This window comes from Artemia sp. Qi Xiang Cuo, chromosome 3 (genome assembly GCF_049724085.1).
Source record: "Artemia sp. Qi Xiang Cuo chromosome 3, ASM4972408v1, whole genome shotgun sequence".
Lineage (NCBI taxonomy): Eukaryota > Metazoa > Arthropoda > Branchiopoda > Anostraca > Artemiidae > Artemia > Artemia sp. Qi Xiang Cuo.
Window position 1 is genome coordinate 79473138 of NC_142796.1, and position 11709 is coordinate 79484846.

At 34.8% G+C, this 11709-nt stretch overlaps 1 protein-coding gene across 1 annotated transcript in view; it reads right to left on the reverse strand.

Annotated features, from left to right (window-relative positions):
• Nucleotides 1–550: 550 nt before the first annotated feature.
• The window catches only part of LOC148954585 (acyl-CoA dehydrogenase family member 11-like), a 112440-nt gene continuing 101281 nt past the window's right edge, over nt 551–11709 (reverse strand). Inside the window, exon 9 of the mRNA XM_089086615.1 lies at nt 551–1744. Within this exon, the coding sequence (XP_088942741.1) occupies nt 1295–1744 (450 nt within the window). The 3' untranslated portion in view covers nt 551–1294. The remainder of the gene's footprint in view (nt 1745–11709) is intronic.

The window sequence follows — 11709 nt, forward strand, 5'->3', positions numbered from 1 at the left end:
GTGTAAAGAGGGAGGCTTTAAACAGACTAGGATGGAGGAGGATCGTACGTAGCTGTGTTGACCTCAGGCGGCTTGGTGCTAAGGCGAGTTGTTAGCAGTAGTAGTCAAGCAAGAATAATTTCATAGCACAATCGGAAACCAGTGAAGACAATTCATCATTAGGAGCTCGGGGACGAGTAGAGTGTGGTTCAGGTACCAACCCCCCCCCATCCGACCCTCTGCCCACCTAAGAGACCAAAATTGAAAAACCGGATTGTTTTGTAAAATGGGAAGGGTAAGACACTTTCTGGCTAAATTTCCATTTTCCTCAAACATTAGCCCCCTCCACCTAGAGGGCCTGAAAAAATCCTCCTTTTCCGAGCCTACCGGGGTCTAGGAAATGATCCCTGTAAGTACTAGAAAAGAGCTAGCCCTACAAATTAAGAAGAAGAAAAGCCTAGAGCTTTGTGCAAAGCAAGATTGATGCAAACACGCTAATTTAGAAAAAAACCGTGAAATAACTAGTATTCCTAATAGATTTAAAAGAAGAATTATAAAAACTATATAAAATCAATGATCCTTTATTTTTAATATATAACGTTTGAAACGTAACAAAATTACCAAGAACGAAACAAAACTCCCAAATTAATAATAAAAGGCTATACAATACCACCTTTTTTGTAATATGCTTTTTTTTCTTGAAAGTTTAACTAATAAGCATAGCGAAGAATTGGAAAATTTTGAATAAATTCCTTATTTTTAGGCTCAGAAAACTTTAAGCTGCAGAGATAGCTGCAAGTTTCCAATAAAACCTGGACTCGCAGGAAAAACAAGCTGCTTCTTAAACATAAACGACAAGCTCCTCTACCAAAAACGATTAAGGAACAGTTTTATTGTTTCCTGTTAAGCCACCTCGACGTCACAATACAACAGGATAAACACCAGAAAATTTACGGTTTTTCGCTTGTATATCGGAAACCTTTCAAAAGATAAATTACTTACTTACTAGGAGCCAACTCCCTGACTAATTACTGATTACTATTGATTTACAAGTCAAGTAAATAAAAGTTCTTGAATTAATTACTAAGCAGGATTAAAATATGTCTTTGGTCAATAATACTAAACCAAATATGACCATAAATCTTCTTTATATCAATAGAATATAAAAAAAAAGGCTTGAACAGAAATCCAGAAGAGAAACATAACATAGATCAATTTTCAGCGCTTAAATACCAAAGAGTAAGAATTTTTAGAATGGTAATTAGACGAAGGATTTATCAACTCCACTTGAAGATACCAGATTATAACAGAAATGTCAAAATAAATGACCGAGCACCATTTCTTTTTTGTAGCCCTCCATAACAATTTCTCCATCGTTTATTTGTGAGTCTCCCAAATATTTTTCAATATTCAACATTTTTAGGTCGGAGCAAAATCTTTGGGCGCAAATAATATCAATCGCTGAGGCCCCTTGCCACGAAGCATGTTCTATCATCAGCGCTCCAATGGTAACTTTGCTCAAACACATAGCTATATCTCGAGCCGCTGGTTCCAACAATGTCGGCTCATTCTTAATAAACTCCAAGGTCTTGGCGAATGTTCCTCGCACCTGATTAGCAGGTCCTTTTAAGTCGTTTCGATGGTTTGACAATGCTGTATTCAGCCTTTCTGACAAAGCCAGAAGTACTTCCCCTTTAGTCTTTGCAACAGCTCGAAGCGTATCCAACGAAAGTATATTGGTTGCACCCTCCCAGATTGGAGTCACCTAAAAACGAAACAAAAATTTGAGTTCTGAGTTCTTTTATTCGTCAATAAATTTACAGCAAAAATCAACAACAACATAATCTCTCCCGTAAGGCCAGAAAGAAACAGGAGAAAAAAAATACCAACACAAAATCCAAAATTCAGAATCCTATTACCCACCTTAACAAACTCACAAGTTAGGCAGGGGAGTAGCGCATGATTCCACCAACTTGATTAAAAATCCAACCCTTCCAGAGACATCAACTCCAAGGAAAACTGGGGAAAACTTAATTATTAACTACAAATTTTCTAACATAGTTTTTGAGACACCAAACGAGTAGCAGCTTTGTGAAGACTCTGGGAGTGTGTTCCATATCATATTGCAAGCTGAGGGGGTGAACTAAGACCGCATGGATGGAGTATGATTTGCATTATATATTTTGATTGATGAGAAAGTAAACTACTTTCTTGGATCGAAAGACATTTTCGCAACTAGTGTCAAGATTTTAGCACTTCAGAAAAAAACCTCGATCCTCATGAGAAAACGAAAATTTTACTTATGTTTTATCTATTCCACTTCAAAATACTATTGGTTTTTTAAAGCAGAAAGCATCAGATTAGATCTGTCAACTTCAAAATCAAAGAATAAATTTCAAAATACAAACGCAATTTCTAGAAAGGCAAGGACAAACCATCACTGTGTGCTAAATTAATTTGTAATAACCTTCATACTTTTTATTCAACAATATACAGCATATTCAAAAACTAGTACCTTTTATAAATAGCACAATTCTGCGAAAAAATCACATAGAAGTTATTTTTAATTAGCTACAAGTCCAATTTGAATTTTCACACTCACTAGTCACTTACTTCACAATTACACTCTCTTTTTCTTGTTTCTTTTTTTGCGCTTTTGTTAGAAAAGAGAGTCAACACTACGTAAAAATATTAGCACTTTTGCTTAGGAAGTACAACTTGGAAAAAAGAACTTTTCATTTTGAAAATCTTCTCAACAAGATTTAAGTTTAATGTGAACTTCCTCTTTATACTTCAGTTAATTTAAGTTATTTTAGTACCTTTTGGGGGAAAAAACGTTTTGACAGGACATCGAAAAAAAAATTTAATTGTGAAAACATATTTCAAACTTGTTCAAGTCTAACGTGAATTACTGTTCTACAACAGAGTCAATTTACTCTATTTCAGGACAGTTTTCACTGCCAGTATCACTGCCAGTGCAATAGCGCAGCCTAAGTAACGAGTGATGTGGGCACAACGTATTATTTATTTATTATTTTTTCTCAGGCCAGGGCACTTCGTATACAAGGAGTTGTCGTAGAAACTTCAAAAGGGGCTCATTAAGACTTCTAGTGCCCTTTTTAAGAGTCGAAAGTGATTGAAGGGCAACCAGCCCCCTCTACGCCCATTATTTCCCCAAATGCTTTCAATCAAAATTTTTAGACAGCGATTTTATTCAGCGTAGTTGAAACAACCCCGCCCCTCCATAGCCCTCAGGGCAAGGGTTGTAGGTTATGCCCCGGTCCAAATACTTTCAAGCAAAATTTTTAAATAGCGATTTTGTTGAGCGTAGTTGGAACAATCCCCCAACCCTCAGGGCAAAGGTTGTAAGTTATGCCCCGGGGGCATATAAGGTTTTACATGAAAAGGGTGATTGTATAAACTTTGGAATGGGCTCATTGGATTGGAAATAATTAGTTCTAGTGCCCTTTTTAAGAGTCAGAATGATCAGAGACAAAATAAAATACCCCCCCCTTATGTCCTATTTTCCTCAAATAGATCCAATGGAAATTTTGAGATAGCCAGTTGTTCAAAAATAGTCTTAAGATCACATAACAAGACCTTTGGGAATGACAAACCTCCCCCGAGTCTGAAGGCAAGGACTGTAAGTTATACCCAGGGGCCATATGGGGTTTTTATTGAAGGCGAGGTTGTATGAACATTAGGAGCCTCATTTGATTGGAGATTTGAAGTTGAAGTTCCCTTTTAAGAGTCAAAAGCAATGGAGGGCAACTAGCCCTCCCGACTACTCCTCTTTTCACCAGACGCATCTATTTGAAATTCTGAAACGAATAGAAATTACCATAAATAACCGAGTCAAGCTCAAAAGGAGCAAAAAATTACATGAGTAGGACTAACAACCCCCATACCTTCTCAAGACCAGAACATAATTTGCACTTTACTGAATTTCTTTAAAACTTTAAGGAATAAATATCAGTATATGTATATTGAACTGACAATCCACGGTCCACAGTCAAAAACATTTTTTTTTGCATTTTGTTTCCCGCAAATTTTGTTTTCGTCTTGAGAAGGCATGGGAATTGTCAGCACTACTCATGTAATTTTTGCTCGTTTTGAGTTTCACTCGGTTATTTGTCGCAATTTCTGTTCGTTTTGGGTTTCATTTGTTTATTGAAGATAATTTGTGGTGGTTTTACGCTTGGAAGATTATTTGACTTTACTTTTGCTCATTTTTGGCTCAATCGAGCTCTTTACTTTACTTTGAAAAACTTGTTTTGTGGAAAATGTTTTAAAAATTAATAACATAAAAAGATAAGATCTTCGCTAAGGCTTTTCTATCAGCTGAATTGAACGCTTGCTCTTAATCAATAAAACTGAGGACTAAAGGTACTTGACGACTTCTCAATTATTATTATCTCATTAGTTCTTCTCAATTATTAACCTAAGAGGGAAAATTTGGTCGCAACATCCGCGACCCTCTCTTAAAACTTCTGCGACCTTCTCTTATAACTTTGTGTACAACATCTCTAAGTCTAATAAGTATTATAACAAATAGCGACGAAGACCACACTGCCTTTCCATCAAAACAATAAGTAGAACAACAGGGAAATTTTTACACAACACAGTGGAATGCAACTTTTAATGAATATTTCGACCCTATATCCAAGGGCCGTCCTCAGCAAAACAAACGAAGAGAATAAAAAACAATATAAAAGAAACTTACATTAAAATTCAATCATTAAAACTGAAAGGTTTTTTAAAAAAAAAAGTTTTAAAACAACCCTAATATCATTACTTCAAGGAAGTGCCACCAGGACTGGTACTCCAAACGAAATAGACAGAGAACAATTCATTCAAATGGAATTAAAATGCTCACAGACAAGCTTTTAAAGCTAATCTCACCTTCTTGGCAGCCAAGCCTAGATGGTCTATTCGTAGCAGGTTGAGTGGAGTTATTTACTGGTTTTTTAATATAATTAGTTAAATCATTTTAATTAAATTTGTGTATAGGGCATTAAGCGATAGGGTATGGGATATGTATAGGGTATTCCCCCAAATCTCTATTTAAAGAAATATTACTATTTGTTTTGATTTTAATTTCAATTGCCTCTCGAACAACCTGTTTTATGCCTAAATCATTGCTAATAAGGCAAGTTTCTTCAAAAAGCATTTTATGACTAGGGTTATCATATATGTGACTGCTTAAACCAGAATCAAAGGAAATATTTGTACTATTAGAATTTAAAGCTTTAGTTATGTCATCTTTGTGTTGTTGTAGGCGTTTTTCTAAATTTCGATGGGTTCTACCAACATAAGAATGGCGACAGTCACATGGTATTTGATAAACCCCTCTTTGGCGAGTAACTGGGGTTATATCTTTACCAGAATTTAAGAAATTCATGATTTTAAAATTATTTGTAAATACGACATAAAAATTATTTTGTGCGCAAATTTTTTTAAACTTGTAGTGACATTTGGAATATATAGAAGGTAAATTATATTTGAGGGCTTGACGGGAACTTCACATTGCAAAAGACCCTTAATTTTACGGGAGTGTCTTGCCAATCTTCGGCTAATTGTATTATTAATAAAGACAATAGGATAACCGTTTCCAAAAATAACTCCACTCAACCTGCTACGAATAGACCATCTAGGCTGGCTGCCAAGAAGGCGAGATTAGCTTTAAAAGCTTGTCTGTAAGTATTTTAATTCCATTTGAATGAATTGTTCTCTGTCCACTTCGTTTGGAGTACCAGTCCTGGTAATACAACCTGCTACGAATAGACCATCTAGGCTGGCTGCCAAGAAGGCGAGATTAGCTTTAAAAGCTTGTCTGTAAGTATTTTAATTCCATTTGAATGAATTGTTCTCTGTCCTCTTCGTTTGGAGCACCAGTCCTGGTTGAACTTCCTTGAAGTAATGATATTAGGGCTGTTTTAAAACATTAAAAAAAAAAAACATTTCAGTTTTATTGATTTAATTTTAATGTAAGTTTCTTTTATATTGTTTTTTATTATCTTCGTTTGTTTGGCTAAGAACAGCCCTTGGATATAGGGTCGAAATATTCATTTAAAGTTGCGTTCCACTGTCTTGTATAAAAATATCCCTGCTGTTCTACTTATTGTTTATGATGGAAAGGCAGTGTGGTCTTCGTCGCTATTTGCGTCTAGCTTATGGGGAGCAGTTTACCTATGATATCCTTTTATTTCATTAGTTTAGGCAAAAAACACGCTAACATTATCAATCAACAAAAGTTTTTAAAATCTTGTAGAATTGAAAATCATATTCCTAAGTCTTTAAGATATAAATTACATTTAAATACCCGGAAAGAAGCGCAATTCGCGCACACATTACATTTAAAAACTCTAGTCCACATTATTAAGAACAAAAAACAAAAACAACATATTAATTCCTCAGAAAGAAAATCTCTTGAAAAATTTTTGTGTGAAAATCTGTCCACAGTTGATTATTCTCAGGATGTACGATTGGAAAGGAATTTATTTAGTCACGATTTTCGTTTGTCTAGAGAACGTCTTTATAAGAAATTGGAATGGCTGAGGCATGAATCTTCGATGAATCATCGTGTTTATACCCCGAGGTTTACTCCTGGACCCGCTTTTGTTAATCTTTCCTCTAAAGCTCTTGAGCCTGAGGAAATCCAAACTCTTGAAAAAGGTCCAAAATTATCTTTTCCACCAACACAAGTTTCTGTGGCAGATATAGTTTCCTCCTTAGAATCTTCTTTGCACAAACACTACACGTCCATTTCTAACCCAGATGAAGTGAAGTCTTGTTTTATTAATACACTTTACGGCAGCCAAAAAAAAGTTACATCTCATACTAATTTGACACCAAAAATTTCGCATGACATGAAAATGTTGTCTAATCTTCGCAAAGACCCTTCAATTATAATAACAAAAGCAGACAAGGGAAATTTACTTGTAGTCATGGATACGTTAGATCACGACAAAAAAATTTATTCACACTGAAATGACACAAAAACATATACTTCCATGATTCACGACCATACTGATAAATTTGCGAATAAAATTATAACCGAATTAAAGAATCTAAAAAAAATTGGCATATTCACCCCACAACTGTATAATAAATTTCTCCCCCGAGGTAGCTTTTGCCCAAAGTTTTACGGTTTACCGAAATTACACAAGCAAGGTATTCCCTTAAGGCCAATTGTAGCATGTACGAAAGCCCCTGCTTCCAATATTGGGAAGTGGTTATGTATAGCATTCAAACCTTTGCTTTATTCCCAAAAATTGTGTATATTTAATTTGGTAGATTTAGTAGAAAAACATAAAAATGCGAAAATTTCAGAAAACATGATAGCAAGTAGTTTTGACATAGTTTCTATGTACACAAATATTGATATACCAATATCTGAGCAGTTATTAAAAAATAAAATAGAAGACAACTATCATTCAATTGAAGATTCAACAATAAGAATAGATGGTAAGGTTTTACTGACATTAGTTAAAATATGTAGTGATTAGGCAAGATATTTTCAGCTCCGGAGTTCTTTTTATCAACAAAAAAATGTGCTTCCTACAAGTGCACCTTTATCCAGGTTATTCTAAAATATTTATATAGAAATCCTTAAGAATCAGACTTCAAATTCGAATTTTTCTAAACGTGTCATTTATGGGTATTACATGGATTATGCAGTTTCACTCTGAAATTATGGGGAAAGTGAACTTAGGGGTTTTTTAGATCACCCCAATGCTTATGACCGAAATTTACAATTTACCTTAGAAATTGAAAATGCAAAGAAATTACCGTTTCTGGATGTATTAATTATTCATAACATTGATAAACTAGATTTTACAATTTACAGAAAACCCACACAAAATAACAGATATCTACATTTAAAATCCAATCACCCCCCACAAGTTAAAAGAGGCGTTGTTACATCTCTTGTTGCCCGTGCCCGAAACATTTGCTCTGAACCTTACATCACAGATGAACTAAATTTTATTAGAGACTTACTTTTTGGAAACGGTTATCCTATTGTCTTTATTAATAATACAATTAGCCGAAGATTGGCAAGACACTCCCGTAAAATTAAGGATCTTTTGCAATGTGAATTTCCCGTCAAGCCCTCAAATATAATTTTCCTTCCATATATTCCAAAAGTCACTACAAGTTTAAAAAAAGCTTGCACACAAAATAATTTTTATGTCGTATTTACAAATAATTTTAAAATCATGAGTTTACTAAACTTTGATAAATATATAACCCCAGTTACTCACTAAAGAGGGGTTTCTCAAATACCATGTGACTGTGACCATTTTTATGCTGGTAGAATACATGAAAAATTCAGAAAAACGCCTACAACAACACAAAGATGACATAACTAAAGCTTTAAATTCCAATAGTACAAATATTTCCTTTGATTCTGCTTTAAGCAGTCACATATATGATAACCCTAGTCATAAAATGCTTTTTGAAGAAACTTGCCTTATTAGCAATGATTTAGGCATAAAACAGGTTGTTCGAGAGGCAATTGAAATTAAAATTAAAATAAATAGTAATATTTCTCTAAATAGAGATTTGGGGGAATATTCGCTTAATGCCCTATACACAAGTTTAATTAAAAATGATTTAACTAATTATATTAAAAAACTAGTAAATAACTCCACTCAACCTGCTACGAATAGACCATCTAGGCTGGCTGCCAAGAAGGCGAGATTAGCTTTAAAAGCTTGTCTGTAAGTATTTTAATTCCATTTGAATGAATTGTTCTCTGTCCACTTCGTTTGGAGTACCAGTCCTGGTTGAACTTCCTTGAAGTAATGATATTAGGGCTGTTTTGAAACATTTTTTTTAAAAAAACCTTTAAGTTTTATTGATTGAATTTTAATGTAAGTTTATTTTATATTGTTTTTTATTCTCTTCGTTTGTTTTGCTGAGGACGGCCCTTGGATATAGGCTCGAAATATTCATTTAAAGTTGCGTTCCACTGTCTTGTATAAAAATTTCCCTGTTGTTCTACTTATTGTTTATAATAAGTATTATCATACTAAGTAATTCGCTACTTACAAAAACCAGACTAATACCTCTATAATTACTACATTCATTCTTATCACATTTATTATACACGGGTTAAATTACGGTTTTCCTAAAATCGCTAGATACTTCCCCTTTTTCAAAAATCATATTCATAATCTTCATTAACTTATTTCTAACCTCATAGCCACCATATTTAAGAAACTCATTTACGACACTATCAGAACCTGGAGCCTTATTACTTTGCAAGCCTTTTAGTACTGTCACTAATTCTTCCTCACAAAATAAGTCTTCCTTTCCATCCAAGGTATCGCAAACTTTTTCATTTCCCTCTATATCTTCTCCTGTAACTCTATTCCAGTTTAGCACATTCTCAAAATGTTCTGCCCTTCTCTCTTTAACTCTTTCCTTAACACTAATTATGGCCCCAGCCATACATTTAACTAGGACAAGTCCAGATTGACTACTCCCTCTCAATTTATTAACATACCAGTGCAGTATTTTACTATTATGCCGTCTGGCTGCATTTCCACATCCTCGACAACTTTATCCATGGCCTCCACTTAACACCTCCTTAGTTCATATTTTAATGCTTTCTCTTCTCTCTTTTCTCAGTTGCTATCTGGATTTCAAAGCGTGAACACATATTTGAACTGGTTTCTTTGAGCTTGAAAATATCATTAACTCAGTGATTACGGAAGTGTCACAATACTGTAAAGGATTAAAGTTACAAGTGACTTTTTAATTGGATATCACTTCATAATTATAGCATTGGCGGACGTGATTATTGCACGATATTGTTGGAAAGCGGGGGATTTAATTGCCCCCCTTGCGAGTAAGTTTTCGTTTCCTGCTCTTAATTTTTAACATATTAGTTTTTGGAAGATCCTGTCCACTAAAGATAAGTCAACTTTTGAGTTATTGGATAATTATTGTCATCATGGTACAGTTTCAGAAGGGAGATTTGGCGGTAGCTCAGTTCAAGGAATATCCCCTCTGGCCAGTCCGGATTGTTAACATAACTAACCAAAAAGAGTCTACGCCAAAATTCATTGTTTTTTGCTACGGGTCCCATGACTTTCAGACCGTAGTAGAAGCGAATCTTCTTTCATATAGTGGAAATTATGCGGAAGCTTCGAAAAAAAACGGGTAAGGGCGTAAATCATGCTTTCCGTGAGTGTGAATCTTCTCCTGATCTTTACTATCAGTTTCTGAAGAAGAAAACTGCGAAAGTCGCGGGTGCTGATTTAACTGCTTCGAGCGAAACATCTGAAATCCGAAATCGGCTTACTTTAGCATAAGATGAAGTTACGAAGCTTAAATTTGGCTTAGTTAAAGAAATAGAGAAAAAAGTTCAGGAAAAAGTTGTTTCCGTGACGGGAGTAGCAGGCTCATCACAACAAGCCGCTCTGAACCCTGAACTGATTGTTTCGGAAATATATGATTCGATCACGCTAGAATACAACGCAAAGTTTGAGAAAATAGAAAAACTGTTTTCATCCCTGTATAGCCCGATTCAGTCATTAGAGCTTAGGGTGGCTAATTTTGAGTAAAAGATAGACAATTACGAACAGAAGCGTTTGATTGATTATTTATTTTTTGTCGGTGTGAAGCAGGACCCAGAAACTACCTGGGTACTACTGTTCTTGATATAGTAAAGAGAATGGGTGTAAATGTCCAGAAAGAACAGTTGTTGTCCGTAAACCGTTTTAGACTTCCGAACGCTGCCCGGAATATCCAGACACCTACGACTTTTGCGCCAGTTCTCGTTATATTTGCAACTAAACATACGGCGTATAATATTTTCAGAGCGAAATCAAAGCTGGCGAAATCATGTGTATTCGTCACTGAATATCTTACGAAAATGAAAAAAGCGATTTTTGAAGGTGCGAGAAACAGATATGGTGTAAAAAACGTGTGGTCTGATCGTGGCCGTGTTTACAAACGTGAGCAGGGTGATAGCCACCCAACACGAATCTTCTCACTTGTTGACACTCTTTAGTGTTTTAGTAAAATTTGATTATTTGTGTTTTTTGTTTGTTTTATTTGTTTTTTATTTGTTTTTTCTTTCTTTTTTTTCTCTTTCTTCTTTTTTTTTTTTTTTTTTTTTTAGAAAAGAGAAATTATTTTATTTCCTTAATTATGTTGAATTATTTTTCTTCATTGAATAGATTTATGCGTAATCCGCTCCGTATTGAAAATCATTTAGAGGCTCAAATTGGAAGTGATGATTTGCCTATTATTAATTCAAAGCCTCTTCGTGAGAGTTCTTATATATTGCCGTCGCAAGTTAGTGGAGACATGTCGCTGTGTCTTTGCACGTGGAATTGCCACCTTACGACGGGATATTTAGATGTTCTGCAGATGATTGAGATATTTTCTTCAAAATTTGATATAATGGGTGTTTGTGAAACTTTTTTGAGTTCTGACCAATCTCTCTCGGCTTTTTATTTTCCAGGATATGGTTTTGAGGTAAGGAACCGATCAACTATGAACCGAGGAGGCCTGGTATTTTTGATTAAACAAAATATGAAGTATATGGTGAGGGAGGATTTGGGTGTATGGATAGAAGTTAAGATTGAAAGTTTTTGGTTGGAATTAGAAATTGAAAAAAGGAAAGTTTTAATTAGTGTGGTGTATAAGCCGCCCAGTGCTCGCCTGGATGAATTTGTAGCAGGTTTTGATGAGTTGATGAGGTTTGTTTCGTCT